General features: G+C 37.9%; 2 protein-coding genes across 2 annotated transcripts; both read left to right on the forward strand.

Annotated features, from left to right (window-relative positions):
* Window positions 1–7,702: 7,702 nt before the first annotated feature.
* Window positions 7,703–13,699, forward strand: LOC127785694 (beta-glucosidase 34). Its single transcript, XM_052313093.1, has 13 exons — window positions 7,703–8,001; window positions 9,917–9,983; window positions 10,543–10,601; window positions 10,713–10,788; window positions 10,976–11,047; window positions 11,184–11,271; window positions 11,347–11,602; window positions 11,792–11,907; window positions 12,105–12,328; window positions 12,543–12,574; window positions 12,740–12,842; window positions 13,039–13,147; window positions 13,241–13,699. Exons 1-13 carry the CDS (start codon window positions 7,846–7,848, stop codon window positions 13,413–13,415), a joined length of 1,533 nt encoding a protein of 510 aa, XP_052169053.1. The 5' UTR covers window positions 7,703–7,845; the 3' UTR covers window positions 13,416–13,699.
* Window positions 13,700–15,428: 1,729 nt separating this feature from the next.
* Window positions 15,429–16,471, forward strand: LOC127786136 (profilin-A). The gene is made up of 3 exons (XM_052313463.1): window positions 15,429–15,672; window positions 15,776–15,913; window positions 16,038–16,471. The coding sequence occupies exons 1-3, from the start codon at window positions 15,550–15,552 to the stop codon at window positions 16,170–16,172; spliced, it is 396 nt and encodes a 131-aa protein (XP_052169423.1). The 5' UTR covers window positions 15,429–15,549; the 3' UTR covers window positions 16,173–16,471.
* The last annotated feature ends 3,672 nt before the right edge of the window (window positions 16,472–20,143 follow it).

The following is a 20,143-nucleotide window of genomic DNA, read 5'->3' on the forward strand; positions in this document are numbered from 1 at the left end:
TATCTATAATTTAATAATTTATTAAATTTTAGATATTTAAATTTAAGCATGCCAAATCACCCCACATAATTCACATAATATTTCAATATATCTCTCCATCATTTTTTATAATATCCTATATACCTATATAGTTCATTCTCACTTAGTTCATGTTATTTTTCTTTTCTCTCATTTAGTCATATCACATCAATTGATTTTAGTCCTTAGATGATCAATCTATGGTTCAAATTATCTCTCTTCTTTTCTTCTCTCATTAAGCCATATCATCTCAATTTTTTTATTCCTTAAATGTATGGTCTAAATTATCTTCCTTCTTTTGTTCTCTTATAAAGCAACATCATCTTACTTTTACATTTGAATCATCATTCTACATACTATTTAAATTTAAATCAAATCAACTTATGTAAACTTATGTTTATATAAGCTTATGTTGTTTAATCTATCTTACACATTATTTTACTTATCGTTATCATAGTAAACTCCCGCAGCAACGCGCAGGGTTTCACCTGGTTGTATTAATTATCATAATCATAGACATGTATTTAACATTATGGACTATGGTAAAAAAAAAAAACCTATTTGTTATGTGACCCCTTTTCAATTGGTAAATAAAATGTATAGATTGTCGATCATCGTACGGTGTTTAGCAAGCAATACAAATATCCTGCAGTAACACGTCGAATATTATTTAGTTGACTTTATAATTAGCCCAATCATAGTATTTCACATCGATTGAGATCAATTTGAGTAGTGATAATAAAATCAAACGTGAGAAAAAAAAAGATGGTCATGGTATTTTAAAGATGGCATTTCTTTGTAATAAAATTATATCTATACCTAATTAAAAAATAGGTAAGGTTTCCGTATTTTTCTTTGGTCCGTTCCTTTTTTTTCCGCTCTGTTTTTTTTTCACGCGTCGCTGTTTTTTTTTCACAAGCGATCACTATGGAGCGGCGACTGCTGGGCCAAGTGGACAGGGATGACGGCCCCAGGGAGAGAAGAGAGAGGAGAGGAAGCGGGCCGGCTCAGGGTAAGAGGAAGGAAGAACGGGACATACTTGGCCCAGACTTAGAAGAGAGTTTTTATTTGTTTTTAATTTAAATTAACTATTGGAATTATTTGGTATTATTAATATTAGCAATTGAATTCTAAAAAAATCAAATAAATTCTAGATAGTGTGATTAATCATAAAGAATTTAATGAAAATAAAATTCAGTCATGTTATTTTATTTTCCACACTTACCATATTTGTAAATTGATTTAATTCTACACCTACCTAATTAAAAAAATACACAAGCATTCGGAAACTTTTTGAGCATAGCCCGTTATTGCATCATCGCGTGTCATTCTGCTTTCTCATACTCTCTGCTTCGTCCGTTGTCCGTGCAGAAGTAGGATAGAACACGATGATCGATGGGTGCGTGGATCCATGCTGGAGTAGGAGAGAAACACGCCCGCACGAAAGGTCCGCGTCTACATCGGTCTTGCGGTCACAAACGCACAAGTAGTGAGCGATGCACGCTCAACATTACAAGGCCCACACCAAATTTTGTTAGGCCAAATAGTGGTAATTTTTAGAATTAATTAGTTTTCAAGTCAAATAAATACAAAATCTTATTTTGATGGATAGCGTCCAAATTAATGTGCGGTTATATTTGAATACATGTGTTTTCAGTTTCCTTGGCTCTTTTGGTGAGAAGATGCAACCAAATATTTATATATTCACAGTTAAAGCATGCAATTATACCGATGCATGGAGGGTTCGGCGCCTGTGAACTGGAAGAAAGAACCCATTAAGATAGGCATGGTCTCTTCTCACCAAAAATATATACATTTGGTCGGTTGGTTTGGCATCACATGGAATTGGGTCAAAGAGTTAATGTAACGTTGGGACTGAATTGAACTAACTATAATTTCTTTGATGTATCTTCTTTTGCGGTATTTGACGCAGGCTTTAATTTGTGATTGCATTGTGTGTTAGCTTAGTGAAGATACTATGTAGGTGCCGTGCTAATTCAGAGCTGATTTAGACTATTTTGAATAGGTTAATTAATAATTCCATGTAAAGGATATGCTTTGCTTGAATTATGACGAAACTTGAGACCTGCAAATCTGATGTTTATTATAATTTATTTTTTTCTGTTGCAACACAAGTGTATTTTTCTAGTCAAAAGTAAACAGCGGGAATTTGTACTAAACCAGTGAAAAATAATTTTTTATAAAAGAAAAAGTGAATGGGTGACAGCAGAGAAGAAACAGAAAAAGTGCCTAGAGACAGGGGAAAAGATTGAAAGAAAAATTAAGGAACTTAAACAACTAGCCTAAACACATACCCAAAAATTTTCGTATAGACGCTCGAAACTTTGGAGATAAAAAAAGGTTTAACTCAAATTTGAGAGAAAAACTTCTTCCTAATCCTTACGGTAAAAAATCACTTGAGAGAAGAAAAATCAAGGGAACTACTAAAATCGCAAAGTGTCTTTTGATAATTTTTTTTTTCTAAATGTAACCATGCTATACTTAAGTACAGCTCAGTACTGGAGAAATGATCTTTTCCATATGGTGTAAAAACCACAATACTCCCGGTTCAATATAACTATAACAAATTACAAATTACAGTGTACTTACACTGTAACGACATTCTAACATCTAAATTACTGTATGAAGTTACATACAACTTTTTAATACTTATATAATTATATATAAGTTATATTAAGTTATAATAAAGTTACAGTATAATTACACTGTAATTATAGTTATATTGGAAAGTTTTTTTAACAAAAAACCTTGTGGTAGTTTTTAGTTAGATCCCAAAATCAATAAACTCTGGTAAAAACAGGGGAAAATCAACCTCTTTTTTCACATATTTACTGCTTCCCATCCCCCTGCCGTATGTTCCTGGCCCGGTACTGGTTTCACAACGTTGTAGTGGCTGTACTATACCATGTACTCCAAAGAATGGAGAGCATGTCCACAAAACATATGTATGTCAGCATGTCCAATTAAGTTAGCTTAATTAGCTCGCAATGGATGCCGATCAGGTGTATATACATGCATGCTAGCTATTGCTTTATATGGTACAAATTCATCACCACTTTATACTAAATACATTTTACCTGACTGATCTGTATCATCAGGAAAAGGTTCTGTGTTGCCTTGCTCCTGTTGTCAACTGTCAGGAATTTAAACAAGCCTCCACGACCATATATTGTCACAATGTCGCACGCTTACGTGTCCATGCAAATATTACTACCGCTAGCATAATACCCGTGTGTTGCAATGTTTTTCTATTGTCATACATTGTCCTTATGCTAATTTTGCTGTCATTTTGTAATTATGAAAATTCCATAATATTCTATTGTTATATTTTTCTTTCGATGGGGTCTATAACATGTGGGGGCTGCCAAACTAGCAAAATATGGTCTTCATGTGTGCTACATGATAGTTAGGTGGTGATGGTGACAAATTAACTCACCTTCCTTTCCTTTCCTTTCGATAGGGTATATGGCACGTGGGGTTAGGAAATATGTAAAGTTTGATCCCAAAGTTTATTGGTCTCGCATGGTAATGGTAGTGGTGTTAAGTCTGCCACACCACCACCCAACCACTATCTTTATATTAGTATAGGTATCACTTCTACCATAAAACATTAGCTATAATACAAGAAAATAAATCAAGGAAAACTTGGCCTATTTTATTCTATTGCGACATGAAAAGTTTAGATGTTAACACTTCCTACAGTACAAGGCATTTGACGGCCTATTTTAATTCCATAATATAATAGGTAAATTATCAATTATGATATTGATTATTTAGTGCTCTTGTTACAGAGAATGTGCACGTGTTCATGTTTAAACACCTATTAAGCGTGAACACCAGAAAGAGAGAGAAGTTCAGGGTGTACCAGTGTACGAGTGGCGGAGCTTGGGTTTTTCTTTTTTTTTTTAAAAAAAAAAACAGCGGAGCTTGGTTGATGTAGTCAATCAGATCGACTCTCGGCGCAGAAAGATGTTCACAGTGCAGACCCACGGGCCATGAACGACCTTTGGGAAGTGGAGGAAGTAGACAATCAGACGCGAGCAATCACGCAAGGCTCCACCTCTAAAAGCCTGATAGCCCATCTATCACTGCAAACGTCCCCATGGCTAACGTGGCCAATCAACGCTATCAGGCGTGGCTAAAAGATTCAGTTTTTAAAAATATTTTTTTAAACTATTAATAAAATTAAAAAAAATAAAAAGGTCAAAATAATAAAAAAAATTCGCTGCAGTAGCGGTAGGAACAGTGGAGTTGTCTCTTTCCTTTTCTAGTTATCGAATAGGAAAGGAGTGCCTCTCATATATATGCATGCAGGAGGAGAGGATGCAGTTGGACGTCACCATAATCTCCATCAAGTACTAGTAATGGTGAGAGTTTATTGGCTATGGTTAATTGAGTGAATCAATATCACTTTTTGAAGAACCTACTGTAGGAGTTCTACCGGATATACTGACAAGAAAAGAGTTGACCCAACTTATAAAGAAAACCGGGTCCAAAAAACATACAACTACACATGTAACTATATGAAAACCGACGAAACCCCACACAGAAGACAAAAATGCAAAAAGCCTGTGACGAAACGACTGTGAATCACATGAGCGACCGAGGAAAGAGTAGGACCTTCAAGCCATATCCTCCAAGGATGGAAGCAACGACAATGCCGCTGCCAACACCCATCCAAAACTTGACTTGGTTTTCACCTGAAGGGATAGAAAGTCATCAAGGCAACACCTTCAAGGAGGAGACGGCACCCGCAGGCATCGATGTCGCTAGTCATGGATAAAGGCCATGCAGGGCTTTTGCCCATGACTCTCAAAAGCTGAAGGACCTCCAACGATGCCAGAGCGAAAGCGTTGAGTGTTATCGTTGCCCAGCCCATCGGCTAAACCCGATGCAGTAGCTTCGACTGCACCAAAATACGAACACTCTAGCACCACAGAGGACCAGTAATCACTACAAAATCAGCACTACGGCAGGTCCACCTTGCCGGAAGCCTCGACAAAGCACTGGCAAGGTCAAAGTTCCCCCGACCACCAACTTGGGAAACCACTTTCATACACAAACACCTTCTCATCCCCTCAATGGCTCCATGACCGAAATCTAGAAACATACCGGCCATAAGAGAGGAGGAGCACCAAGGAGAGGGAGGAGCCCTGGCCGACCGGAAGAGGAACAAAAAGATGAAGATATGGGCACCAAAGACGATGTTGTCTTTTATGTCTCCGACGAGAACCGAAGGGGAACAAGACAGCTCCCAAGAATCGTCGGACTTTGCGGGGACGACCAAGAGAAAAACAAACGATGACCAAGTGAGCAACCTACACAACAATCCCTCCTTGCAACTGCAGCCACCATCAACCACCTTCAACTTCACCACAAGAACAGAGAGGGGAGAGCTGGGGCGAGAAGCCTTGCTGTGAGGACCTACAACCATCTTCGAGGGAGAGAGTGAAAAATGGGGGAAGTGTAGGAAATGCAGATGGCAGTTGCGGAGGTGGGTGAGGGGGAGGAAATAAGTGCCGCCTAGAGGGAGGAGTGCCAATGCCAGAGAGGTACGATGACCAACGACAAAGGGGCAGGAGCAGCAGAGGGGAGCCCTAGTACCCCGCCACCAACACGCTGGCCAGCGCGCCGAGATCCACCGTCGACACTACCCGGCCCCTGTCAGAACAAGGTAGGGCGGCCAGATCTAGCAGATCTAGATCTGGACACCCCCAACTTCATCGGCCAGCCAACCGATCCCCAGGACTCCACCAACTCTATCGCTGCCACCATTTTGCCAGGCAAGAGCCCGCTATCGTCACCGGGGAACCTTGTCGCTGGACCACCGCGGTCACCGCCAGCCAATCTTCTCCCTACACGAAAAGGCAAGCCACCATGGCAATATTTCCTCGTTGCTGCCATCCTAGCTCACTGCGGTGGACACCGACGATCACTCTGGCGGTGGTGAGGCAGGTGGAGGGGGATTGGGAGTGGCGGCGGTAAGGGTTTCTTCATCTGCCTGAGTCCGCCCACGCGGGGGCCTGCAGGGCGTAGTTTCTATAGTGTATTGTAGTGAATCAATATCATCAACAGCAAATTAACTATCAGATTTTATTGGCTGTGGTTAATTGAGTGAATCAATTATTCATCAACAGCAAAATAAATACCTCAAGCGCGAGCGAGTGGCAAGTAGGTAGTCTCCTCTTAAGTTCACATATGGTCAGGGTTTGAAATTTTGGTTCGAAATTTCGGTAATTTCATCCCCCACCGGCATACTCAAATCTCGCCCGAAATTTTTGGTTTTTTTGCAATTTTTTGTGAATTTGGACGAATTTTATTCAAATTCAAATAATTTCAGCCAGAAATTATTGAAATTTCTGAATTTTTGGTAATTTCGGTCACCTTCGGCATAAAATCCAATTTCAAAATTTCAAACCCTGCATACGGTGCACTAAGAGTCCACCGGCCTGCTATTAAAGTTACTAGGGGATTCCCCGCGCTTTGCTGCGTGAATTACTAAGTAATTTTTAATATTATTTTTCGTTACAATTCAGCTAGGAGTAAAAAGAAAAAAAAATCAAATCTTAGGGCTTATCAATATTTATCATGAAACAAATGAAATTCGCACTTTAATGTAGAACATGTTGATAAGTATATATTAAATATTATAAAAATGATAGAGAGATTTGTAAAACTATTGTGGAAATGATGTGAGAGGTGGTGATTGAATATGCTTACATGATAATTTGTAGAATTAAATAGATTGTAGATGCTCTTGCATGCTTGCATGAGGTTGAATATGTAATTATTGTCAGTGGGTGATGATGTGGCATGGTTGCATGTTAAGCTTTAGTGTTAGTGGGTTATAACTTTATAGAAAGTATAGATTAGTGGGATGAAATTATGTTGGATGATAATTTAACATGTTTGTATTTGAAATGCTCTTAAATTATAAAAACTATAAAGATATAGCATGTTTGCATGATGTTTAAATGTGATGATTGTTAGTGGATGATGATGTGGCATCTTGTTAATTAGTGGATGATGATGTGGCATCTTTGCATGTTAAATTTAAGGAGTTAGTGGGAGATAATTTTATAGTAAGATAGGATTAGTGCGATGAATATTCCTCAATTTCCCATATTGGATTTTCTCCTTTGTAACTCACTAGCATTAATCGTAGGCCTCTCAATTTATTTGATTTAATTGAAAATAAAAAGGGCCAAGCCCAACTAAATCGAACAATAACTTTTGCCACTTCTATCGTAATCTCTCCACAGAAACCAACGGTCAGCATCTTAGGTCATATTTTCCCTGAATATATATGTTGTGATTACTGCAAGCATTTGCAATAGGAATTCAGATATATATGTAAAGCATGCATACACATGAAGTTGACGAGATAGAGTTGCCTCCACACTTTGCCCATTTCCCTAGTTTGTCCCTCTCCATCTCCTAGTGAACCAACGTTTTCAGCTTGGGCTACGTCAGATTGCCGTCCCTTGAAGCAACACACGACCGATCGAACACACAGTTGATGCTCATCACTTTCGCCTGCACTTGCACATATATTCGTACCTCTCAACATCAAAACTCGCTAGACAAGTTAGTTATAGTTAGTTATTCATATACCAGTATATAAGTCATCTCTTCCAAATCTTTCCTAGTATGCACACTATCAATACTATACACGCATATATTTCATCAGCATAGTAGCTAGCTTGTTGGCATCTATCTCTATCCCTCTCTATATATTTTCTCCCTAGAACTATTTCTCTTCTCTTCATATTTCTCCCTCTCCCTCTCTTTGTAACACAAACCAAGATGGGGAATGGAGGGCGATGCATGGTGGAGGTGGTGATACTTCTTATGTTGATGGCTATGTCGCAAGGATGCGATGCGCAGAATACTACCGGAGGACTGACGAGAAAGAGCTTCCCTAATGGCTTCGTCTTTGGAACCGCTTCATCGGCTTATCAGGTTTCTTCTTCTTCTTCTTCTTCTTCTTCTTCTTCTTCTTCGACTTTGACACGTCATAATGGTCTTGGGAGAGGTCATTCTCTCATGTACTCCCTCCATCCAAAAGTTGGCAAATGAAAAAAATCCTGGTACGCGGCAAATGAAAAACAATGTCCAAACAACGGAGTTTTTTTAACTAAAATATCTCTAAAAATTAATTAGATCATACTATAATAATATTGTTATGCTGGAGAATCTTGCATTGGCTCTGCCCTTGGTTCCTGGATGATCAGTTAGCGCACAGTTTTTTTACTAGAACATATGATATTTTGTTTCTTTTTGGAGACCACTAGAATAGAAGGGGTGATCTATCTGATTAATTTGTCCATATATCATGGTACATGAGAAGAGAGATTTGAATATATTTTCCATGGCACCTCTGCAATTGAACTGTTGCTTCACATGCTTTTGAGACGGTATCTAGTTGGAGAGAACTTGGAAAAGAGTCTGAGCTAAACAAGAATAAGGCAAAAGAACAAGTGGTAGTGCCTTGCTCCCGTGATATTAGGATATGTGCTTTGTCTTTGTCATCACCGACTCTCTCTTCAATGCCCTTCTTTTGCTTGGAAGTCATATGGCAGTTTTTAATTAGCAGCAGATAAAAACGGATATCAATATTATGTTAAGCACCGGCCATGTATAATCATCTCAATGCCAAAAAATCCCCCCAAAAAAATCTCAATGCCAAAAAAAAAGTCTTCTCCTTCATCGCTTTCTTTGCATATTTATAAGGATGGTGAAAGCAATGGACAGATTAATAAGCCAGGATGTACATGCCCTAATTAATTACACCAATAATAGAAAAATCATAAATTGATCATAATTGTGAATACACAGGCATATATAAACTATTTGCTATTAATATTTTTTGGATAATGATCATTGCTATATATGGCTAACGGTTTTGCAAACCAGTATATACCTAATTAAGTTTGGTAAAAACAAAAAAGAAAAACATGCAAACAGGATAATCTTAAAGTGTTGTAATGGTCCCTGATACAATACTAGGAGATATTTTGGACATTTACCTTATTTGGAAAATCTACAAATACAAAAAAAATTGCTCTTACAAAATACTGGTGGCAAATTATTATTATTGCACCTTCAATTTCTATAAACCTTCAACTAAATAAATCAAATGGTTGAGGACTAAATTTCCAACTAATCCAAGCTATATTTAACTAAATTTCCCATTTCTTCTTCTTCCCATCTTCTTCCCCAAAGTCCAAGCTTCCACCACAGCAGCGCTACGACTATATGTCCCTTTATTCCAGATGACACAAAATACTTCCTCCGTTTCACAATGTAAGTCATTTTAGCATTTACCATATTCATATTGATGCTAATGAATCTAGATAAATATATATGTCTAGATTCATTAACATCAATATAAATGTGGAAAATGCTAGAATGACTTACATTGTGAAACGGAGGGAGTAATTATCTTCGAGTGTGTGTTAGGGGTGTATTCGTGGTATGCATTGTGAGTTTTCCGTCTAATCTCCAAAAGAAAAATGCAGCCAATGAAGCGTGTTCTATGTTTCCTTTTTGCATGAACTGTAAAGTAACTGTTCAGGTTTGTGCCCTCCTATTTTACATCCTTATATTCTTCATCTTTACCTAAGCTATGTTAGAAAAATCTCTCCTAAAAAAGTTGTGCGTGTATCCTGTTTCAAGTGTATATCTATTACACCAATCGATTGGCACCGCTCGCTAGAATGCTTATTTTGGCTACACAAAAGTACTGATCATAAATAAGTAAAACAGTTGAATTCAGTAATATCCACGTTTCAATTTGACTATTAAGATGATTAATATTTGTTTCATATTCACGCAAAAAAAATATTTGTTTCATATTTATCTATTTTTCCTGCAGTATGAAGGTGCTGTCAAGGAGGACGGAAGGGGGCCAACCATTTGGGACAAATTCGCACATACATTTGGTATCTTTTTTCCCAATCACTGTAATCAGTATTTAATCATCTCTAGTTTCCTCAGGGCCAAGTCAAGCAGGATAAAGATTCAGTAATTATATTTTTAGGTTTGTAATTCTGGTCGAGAAACATACGTAATATATGTAGTGGTATACGACTCAAGATGCCTATGGATTCTTGATATATATCTGGCTATCCTTGCCTTACCTTGTTTCCTAGTTCTACTATCTTAGTACTACTGTTACTATCAATAGTTATGCCTGCTTCACGTATGGAACAAGCATCTCTCGACTCTCATGTTGTATAATTTATAGGTCAGATATTCAAAACCTGTATGCAATTATGCTACCACAGATTAGATATTTTTCTTTGTCATTACACTTAATCTCAGTGTTCCTGATTCGTACATTCTGGGCATGTGTGAAACCATATAGTAAATAGCTTTGACTATTGACTTGGTCGAACATATGGAATAACAAAGAAATCATTAAGAGTTGACCTTTGATCATGAAAATTAATCACCCATGGTTCAATATTATAAGCAAATATTTGCCTTACTTATTTTCAGGAAAGATCATTGACTTCAGCAATGCTGATGTTGCAGTGGATCAGTACCACCGTTTCGAGGTAGACAATTGGACACTACTCTCTAACACAGAAAGTGAAAGTATATCTATCTATTTTTTTTGATCGAGTTCAAATTTTGAGATTACTGTGCTTGTCATATCAATATTTCAGGAAGATATTCAGCTTATGGCAGACATGGGGATGGATGCATATAGATTCTCAATTGCATGGTCTAGGATTTTCCCAAGTATGTAATATAATAATTCATTGGTTAATATGGGTATTTCCACTTGTATCTCTTCATTATTTTGCATCTTTATGTTAACTTAATGGTCACACGTAACCTTTGAAGTTTTTCTTCATTATGAAATGTTTTATCTGTGGATAAACAGACCTGCACTACTAACAATAATCATATCTGCACTCTTATTCAGATGGCACTGGTGAGGTCAACCAGGCAGGCATTGATCACTACAACAAGCTAATCAACGCATTACTAGCTAAAGGTGGACACTAAAATTGACTCCCCAAAACCTACAAATTGAAATGTTTGAGCTAACTACTTATTAAAACATAGGTTTAATTCACTACTGAATCTAAAGTTTTCTTAAATTTTACTGACAAGTTGAACATCTCCCCTAGGAATTGAACCATATGTAACGCTCTATCACTGGGACCTTCCACAAGCTTTGGAGGACAAGTACACTGGGTGGCTTGACAGGCAGATCATGTAAGCATTGCAAACTTCTCATGCAGTTACAATGGCTATTCGATCTGTAACAGAAGTACCATGATCTTGTTGCAGCAATGATTATGCGGTATATGCTGAGACGTGCTTCAAGGCATTTGGGGACAGGGTGAAGCACTGGATCACCTTCAACGAGCCCCACACCGTCGCGGTGCAGGCCTATGACAGCGGGATGCATGCACCGGGCCGCTGCTCGGTGCTCCTGCACCTCTACTGCAAGAAAGGGAATTCAGGCACCGAGCCCTACATAGTTGCTCATAACATGATCCTCTCACATGCCACGGTTTCAGACATATACAGGAAGAAATACAAGGTAGGTGAACAATTCTTCTGCATATAGTTCAGGCTTCTGTAACTGTAAGCATGATGTATGTGCTGCTTTGATATTGCAATGCTTTCTCAAGTCAATCCTGCATGAAGATTTGTCCATAGATCATTTTCAGTGTTCAGTACGTAATTCGGTAACACAATGATGCAAAGGTAAAGCTTTCATGTTTTTCAGGCAAGTCAGAATGGGGAGCTGGGGATATCTTTTGATGTTATATGGTACGAACCAATGTCAAATTCCACAGCTGACATTGAAGCCGCCAAGAGAGCACAGGAATTCCAGCTAGGATGGTAAGGTTCACAACTCACAAGCTACATATTTTCTTGCAAATTCCACAGCTGTGAGACATTCAGTACCACTACTGTGACAAAATGGACAGAACCATTGCACTCTGTTCTGTAACTACTGTAGTTTTTCCTTTGTACTCAACCCTGTACTGAATTTTGATAGAACCACCATTGATGAAATGCTCAATTTGGTATGGAAGGTTTGCGGATCCCTTCTTCTTCGGAGATTATCCGGCAACGATGAGATCGAGAGTGGGAAGCAGGCTACCGAAGTTCACGGAGAAAGAGGCTGCACTTGTGAACGGATCACTGGACTTCATGGGGATCAATCACTATACCACATTCTACACAAAGGATGACCAATCTACTGTAATAGAAAAATTGCTGAACAACACCTTGGCAGATACTGCAACCATCAGTGTCCGTAAGTTCCACTTTTCATTCACACTGTTTTCTGAATAATAAGAGAACTAAATGATAAAAAGCACAAAGCACACAACTGGGCTAACTACTTCTCAGATTGCTTGTGCTATGAGAAAACTAGTCGCCCATTGTGTTCTTTTTGCAAGTTTGGATGATTAAATTTGAAAAATTAGCTAGCTCATGACTAATTCATTTCTCATGCCTGCATTTTTCAGCCTTCAGAAATGGACAGCCAATTGGGGATAGGGTAATTAATTCTGCAACATTACATCCTTCTCATGTGAAAATAAAATTGACATTAATATTTTTTTCTTTTGTTGTTAATTTACTGCAAGATTTGAAAACCTTGATTTGTAAAACTGAACTTGGTTTCTGAACTGACTGAGCATATAACTGTTGATTCGCCATGCAGGCCAACTCGATATGGTTGTACATCGTGCCTCGTAGCATGAGGATCTTGATGAACTATGTCAAGGACAGATACAACAAACCAACTGTCTACATAACAGAGAATGGCAAGTGTACTTACGTTATTTGTGATTTGTTCCTGTATGCTTAAAACAAATACTACAGTAATAAAAAATGTCAAACATAAAAATTGCTTCAAGTTTAACATAACAAAGTATAATCTTTCGAATAAAATTTTCATTGAAGTTTCCTCGCAAGAACAAAAAATCAAGTAATATAATAGATTCCCTTCTTTTGCCTCAGGAATGGATGATGGCAACAGCCCCTTCATCTCTCTGAAGAATGCCCTCAAGGACGACAAGAGGACCAAATACCACAATGACTATCTTACAAACTTAGCAGACTCCATAAGGTGCTTAAACAATGACACAATTGAACTTTCGGTTATGAGTCGAGGACTAATTTTCCCTGTTATGGTTGACACTCTAATAACTTTATTATGCAGGGAGGATGGTTGTGATGTTCGCGGGTATTTTGCATGGTCTCTTCTTGACAACTGGGAGTGGGCCGCTGGATACACCTCGAGATTCGGATTATACTACGTAGACTACAAGAACCGGAAGAGATACCCAAAGAATTCAGTGCAGTGGTTCAAGAATCTCTTGGCATCCTCCTCTTGATCAAATTGAGTCGCCTATATATCAAGATGCCTTGATCATTGCTACCCTACTATTATCTAGTTGTGATTTATACACGCAGGATTGCATACCGAGCAGTGACCATTCATGTATTCATTGATTGTATAAAGAGATATCATGCATGGACTTGTTGTACATAATTCATAATATTCTTGCACCAAAAACTGAATAAACACAGATTGTAATAATAAAATAGATACATTTTGATGCTACAAGAAAAAGGCGCACATTTGGTCTGATTTTCCCCTCAACTATATATAAAACCAGTAGTGACTATTGTTCTATCAACTTTCAGTACCATTCACATTTCATTCCTGGTCTTGAACATGACTGCTATTCAATGACATGGCACCATATTGTTCAAGACTGCTATTCAATGACATGGTACCATATTTGGCAAATCAAAATAAAAAAACACTTAGGAAGTGAAAGAAAAGAGAAGAACATGAGGTGAAAGCAGGGTTTTCAATTTCGGCACCGGAAATTCCGGTTGCACCAAAATTTCCAATAATTTTGGGAATTTTGAAACTTTTTTCCCGAAATTACTTGAAAATTTAACAAATTTTGACTGAATTCGAATAAATTTTAACTAAATTTGGAAAAAAGAGGAAATTTGGGTGAGAAATTTGGTTACTTGTGGGGTGCAAAATTACTAAAATTTCCACAGTTCCGAATAGAAATTGAAAACCATGGGTGGAAGTGATATGAGAGCTCTTACAAAGCATATAAACAAAAAGGACGTAACTACACAGCTAGTGGTAGCTAGTTTGTCTAAACTAGCTACCACTTCATCTATAAGAGGCATCATCCACCTATACTTCAAATACATTTTTCTCTTAAACTACTCATCCGATCTACGATCCGATTACACCGTTGTATTCGTAACAATTAAATCTTTACAACAAGATCTCAAATGATTATATTTTGATGAAAAATCACAAATTACTTTTATGATATGTCTAAATTACTTTTAGATTTCACTAAGTTACTTCTTAGATATATAAAAGTAAATTCAGTAAAACCTAAAAGTAATTTATATATATTATAGAAGTAACTTAGAACAAAACGAAGGTAACTTTAGCATGTCATTTGAAGTAAATCCGTTGTGGAGATAAAAACATGACTCTATCTAGAAATTAAATTAATCAGCACAAATTATGAAATTAACTAAAATAATAATAAAAGTAATCACCTCAGAGCATTATGAATGTATAGGATGTATTTTTATCAAATCTAAAAGTAACTTTTATATATATATATATATATGATAATTTGTTCAATGAAAAAAAACATTAATTAAAGTTACTTTCTTTTTGTTATAAGTTACTTATATATAATATATGTAAATTACTTTTAGCCTTTACTGAATTTACTTTTATATGTCTAAGAAGTAACTTAGTGAAATCTAAAAGTAATTTAGACATATCATAAAAGTAATTTGTGATTTTTCATCAAAATATAATCATGTAAGATCTTGTTGTAAAGATTTAATTATTACGAACACAACGGTGTAATCGGATTCTAAATCGGATGAGTAATTTAAGAGAAAATTTTATTTGAAGTATAGATGATAGGAATATTTTCCGTACTTGTTCAATGGATTAATAGCAACCAAAACTCCTAAAGTACTAGCACGTGGGTGTCTCTGGTTAAAACTAATTGGAGAGGCCTCTCCAATTAGATTTACCGAAACAAAAAACTACTACCTCCGTTCTAAAAAAATAGAAACTTTAAAGTATGTCCAAATACATAGCTAAATATTACTATTATATTCACAGAGATACTAGATCTATTGATCTCTAGTCTGGGCCAACAATCCAGGGGCAGAAGGAAAATTGGGACGACCATTAGCTATCGCGAGCAGCCCAACAAAGGAGGCGAAGTTGAAGGGCAAGCGAAAGAAGGAACGTGTGGTTGGGACGAAGTAGCGGGGAACCACTCCCTCCACCTCCTCACCACTCTCCTCTATTTAATCAAACCATCCACCCACCATGCGCCTCACCACCGCGACGAACACCCGACGAGGAGAAAGAAACCACCTGATCGAGCCCGTATCTTTGCAGCCGCAGGAGAGGAGGACGAGTCGTTCGTTGTGCAGCAGGAGGCGGCGGCGAAGATGTCGTGGCAGACGTACGTCGACGAGCACCTGATGTGCGAGATCGAGGGCCACCACCTCACCTCCGCCGCCATCGTCGGCCACGACGGCACCGTCTGGGCACAGAGCGCCGCCTTCCCGCAGGTAACAAAACCACCAATTCCTTGATCGCCGCCGGCCGCTGTTGTTCTTGTTCTTGCGTGATCGATCACCGGCCATCGTTGTGAATTCGTCTGTGCCTGTGCAGTTCAAACCGGAGGAGATGACCAACATCATGAAGGACTTCGACGAGCCGGGGTTCCTCGCCCCGACCGGACTGTTTCTTGGACCAACCAAGTACATGGTCATCCAAGGTGAACCTGGCGCTGTCATTCGTGGCAAGAAGGTACGCATCGTATCTGTTTTCTAACCATGGTTTGCTGTTTCTCATTATCTCTAACCTTGATTGATTTTGCAATTTCTTGTCATATGTAAACCATGGGTTCTTGTTGCAATGGTTGGATTTGCAGGGATCAGGAGGCATCACGGTGAAGAAGACCGGGCAGGCGCTGGTGGTCGGCATCTACGACGAGCCGATGACCCCAGGGCAGTGCAACATGGTGGTCGAGAGGCTCGGCGACTACCTCGTAGAGCAGGGCCTGTAGATCACCGTCGCCATCATCGTCGTCGTTGCCACAGTTCAATTCGTCAGCAACAAATTAAACGGAGACGAATGAGAGACACACACAGCACATAGTAGATCTCTATGCTATGCATTTTTCTAGCCACCGTGCATGCATGCATGGGGATTGTGGTTTAATTTTCCTCTCCTCTTTCCTTGTCCACCTCCGCAAGCATGTTCTGGATCACCTCTTGTACGTTCTGCCATATTTTGTTTGATCCCATTTCTTCATGCCGTTTTTGGCTAATAACTTTTTATATTTCTTTCTGACGTGGTCATTTCGATTTCCATTGGAGTTTGGAAATGTAACAACAAATGTAATTAACATGAGAAAATTCCTTTGACGCCGCTAAAATCCCTTATGTTTTTATGCTAATTTTGCTAAAATTAGTATTACCCTTTAATTTTTAATTTTGATGTCTTCTGCCCATTCTATCAGTTGACCATTATATTTAAAAGATACTGAAAAAGTCCATTTTATCCTTATGTATGCAATGAACATAAAGTTTAATTTTGTGCAGTCTATGTATGACATTTTTTTAAAAAAAATTGCTACGTGATACTTTTACAACGAATCTCTAATATCAAAATTTGTGCAAAAACTCTCGCAGTGGCTCGTGCCACGTGGCTCAACTGGTTTCACCGGAAAGAGCTCCTGCCTCGCGCTTGCGTTGGTGTGACTTTTGCTAAAAAAAATAAATGGGCCCATGGACAACTGCAAAATTAACAGGCCGTGCAAAATATGAAATATCACCGGACGATTCTAGAGAAATCAGAAATAATCCAGATTTACCACAACCAGCCATATATGCGGTCAACCTTTAATAATATTATAACACAAATTATGTGTAAATTAATCGTTGGTGCACGTCTTCACTCATCTCCACGTAAAATTTCCATATATGCAGTCAATCTCTAATCTTATAATACGAATTTTGTGCAAATTAATATATAGCCATATATGCGGTCAATTTGCCGACATGCCAGCCGGCACACTGATTTTCTAGTATATATTGAATATGTAAGTTAAACATATGCTGTAGAAGTCACAATTAATATGCTACTTAGTCATGAATACTACCTAACATTACAAACTTATGAGTACAATATTGAATATGTAAGTTAAACATATGCTGTAGAAGTCACAATTAATATGCTACTTAGTCATGAATACTACCTAACATTACAAACTTATGAGTACAATATCTAATCTATACTACAAAAAAGTAGTGGGGGTGATGAATCTGTCACCACCAATACCATCACTGACATTAGGGTTCAGGTGAGTCTACAGTCCGTACTATGTAGACTACAGCTCTTTAATTTTCTAAACATGGCATTTAGTTTGTTTTTAATATGAAAAGTCTTGTTTCAACCAATTAAAATACATTTTTTTAACAAACACTTAGTTTTGCTATTTTCAAGAATCTGTTGAAACACACGGCTATTTGGCTAGTACTTCGAACAATATAATAAAAAAAATTCCAACGTTCCTACCATCCCCAAGGCAAATTAGACTTTTCCATAGCTATTAAATAGTCACCCTAACAATCATACCAATGACGAGTACATCACTAGCTATGATATGACCAAGGCTATATTACACATTAATAAATTAAAGGTACATATTCTCTATGTAAGATTTACTTACTATATATTTAAACAAGGGATGATGCAAGAATAGGCTCATGGAATGCATGGATGATAAACGAAGTTAATTGAGGACCAAACCATAACCTCTCTGTTGACGGCCGTTATCGATTAGTTTCGACTGTCAATATTACTAAAGTAGAGGAGAACTAGTAATGCTTGCAATGCATATATCTGTTAGAATAATAATATTCCACTACTATTAGGTATATTAACCTTTTGCAGAGAATGACAATAAAGTGGAGGAGAATCGACATCAACTCAGACGATAAATCAATCGGACGATGTCGAGAACCAGACTTATGTATGAATGGGCCAAGAACTCAGAATTGACACAATGAATTGGGCCAAAATTCACAAGTCTGCGTATGAGAACAAAAGAGGAGGCTGCCTGCCGAAATTGGGCCAGGTTAGCCTAGCCCATGGTTCGGCCGAACCCCCGCAGCTCCGTTTGATCCAGGGTTCTCCTGGACGGCTGAGATGGCTCCCCAATGACGGTTGGAGGGTATTACCGACCATTCCAACCGTCACAACCGTCATTGGGAGGCTATAAAAGGAGCTCTCATTCTCACTTCACTCACACACCTCAAGCAATAGCTCTCTCATTTCTCTCAAGTTTAGTTTAGTAGTATCTAGCTGGTGGAATAGGAATAGAGTAGAAATCAAGAGTCCGGAAGCCTTCGGAAGAGTTCGGGTATGGCTCTAGTAGCTTTTCTCTTCTCTTTTGTAAGCTGTGTACTTTTATTAGAATATTCTTCTAAATACATTTATGGTATTGAAATACTTCCCGAGTATATGAGTACCTACTTTACATTATGTTCATGTTATACTGAATATACGGCTAGCTTATCTGGGAGATGCTTTGGTGCAGGTATAATGTTTGCATATGCAATTACTCTATGTCATGACGATGATATTAGAGTAGTATCTGGTAGTTTAGACGTGGTGTCCAGATTACGGGATATCATTATTTGGGGTTATATATTACGGATGAGAGGTGGGCCGCTGATGGCGACAGCTCAGTACGGGTATTCCTCCACGCAGGTATATAATCCTAAGTTAATTCCTTGGGGAGGGTATTCCTCTGTATTTAGCCCCGGTTGTATGGTCATGAAGGGCTATCGTAAGGAACTCGGCAGTCAGGGGTGGCTTCTCGAAGTACCAGGAGGGCATCGGAAAGAGGGTATTAGCTAGTATATCGGTTAACTAGAATGTATGTATACTATGTATATTAGAAGTATAGGAATAGATTATTTTTCTCTTTTCTTTCCACTTACCTTAGATAATATATTATGAGAATGAGTAGTTAATGCTTGTGTGTCACTCTACCCTTGGATTATCTTAACCCATGCTTAGAATATGATTATCACAAGTAATATATAAATTATTAGTCAAGTTCTCTCTACATGATCTTCCCACGGGATAAAATAAATATGATACCCTTGGAATACTCTCGGGTGAAATGCTACAATGGTATATCCGTGCGCTTGCGGATGAACTCCATAACCATAATATACCAGAAGTATTTCTGCGCCATTGCTGGGAATTATATTTCTAGTAATGTCGTTAAGAAATACCAACACTCTCCCAAGTCTTCTCCAATTATATAACGTAACTATTGAGCTATATAAGCCAAGATATATGATTCAACATGTTTCGGTCGGATTTGGTCCTCCTAACAGTATCAACATGAAACGGACCTAGCCATTGATGCATATGGTTGCTTGGGACCCATGAGTACTTTTTCAAAAGATTATGATCGTATGCTTTCAGATGGTTTTCGTATCACATCAAAATTCCTCGTAAGCTATTCGAGATTGTGAAATCAAATGTTTGCCCTAGCCGAAGCAACAAGGTTGCTTTGCAAGGTGTTTTGGCCCTTACAAGTTCCAGAATTCATTTTTTGCCGGCCTTTCATCATCTTTCATTCTTTTCTGAATCCACTTTGGGTCTTTCTTGTTTTAAGGCCTTTCATCATCTTTGATTCTTTTGTGAATCCACTTTGGGTCTTTCTTGTTTTGAAGTATTTGCTATTATAACTAAAGAAAGGTGTCAATCAAAAAAACAAAGAAGAAAAAGAAAGAAAGAAGAAAAGAAAAAAAAAAGAAGAAAGAAAGGGACAAAAAGAGGATAAAAAAAGGAGAAAAAAGGGGAAGTCTTTGTGCCATTCTTGTTTCATCTTGAGAGACTTCGTGAGAGAGTAGCATCCTAAGTTCCTTTTTTCATTACTCTTGCTTGCTTATACTAGTTTTAGGGACGTGTCTCTGCTAGTGATTGTGAAGTATATAGTATACTTATTCAACT

Source organism: Oryza glaberrima, chromosome 10, assembly GCF_000147395.1.
Source record: "Oryza glaberrima chromosome 10, OglaRS2, whole genome shotgun sequence".
NCBI lineage: Eukaryota > Viridiplantae > Streptophyta > Magnoliopsida > Poales > Poaceae > Oryza > Oryza glaberrima.

What these genes read in the sequence shown, in the direction of transcription:
- LOC127786136 (XM_052313463.1), top strand. Translation starts at nt 15,550, where the DNA reads ATGTCGTGGCAGACGTACGTCGACGAGCACCTGATGTGCGAGATCGAG. An exon ending in AGAGCGCCGCCTTCCCGCAG is followed by an intron (nt 15,673 to 15,775) that starts GTAACAAAACCA and finishes GTGCCTGTGCAG; the next exon opens with TTCAAACCGGAGGAGATGAC. An exon ending in CTGTCATTCGTGGCAAGAAG is followed by an intron (nt 15,914 to 16,037) that starts GTACGCATCGTA and finishes TTGGATTTGCAG; the next exon opens with GGATCAGGAGGCATCACGGT.
- LOC127785694 (XM_052313093.1), top strand. Translation starts at nt 7,846, where the DNA reads ATGGGGAATGGAGGGCGATGCATGGTGGAGGTGGTGATACTTCTTATG. An exon ending in TACTGCAACCATCAGTGTCC is followed by an intron (nt 12,329 to 12,542) that starts GTAAGTTCCACT and finishes TGCATTTTTCAG; the next exon opens with CCTTCAGAAATGGACAGCCA. An exon ending in TGTCTACATAACAGAGAATG is followed by an intron (nt 12,843 to 13,038) that starts GCAAGTGTACTT and finishes CTTTTGCCTCAG; the next exon opens with GAATGGATGATGGCAACAGC.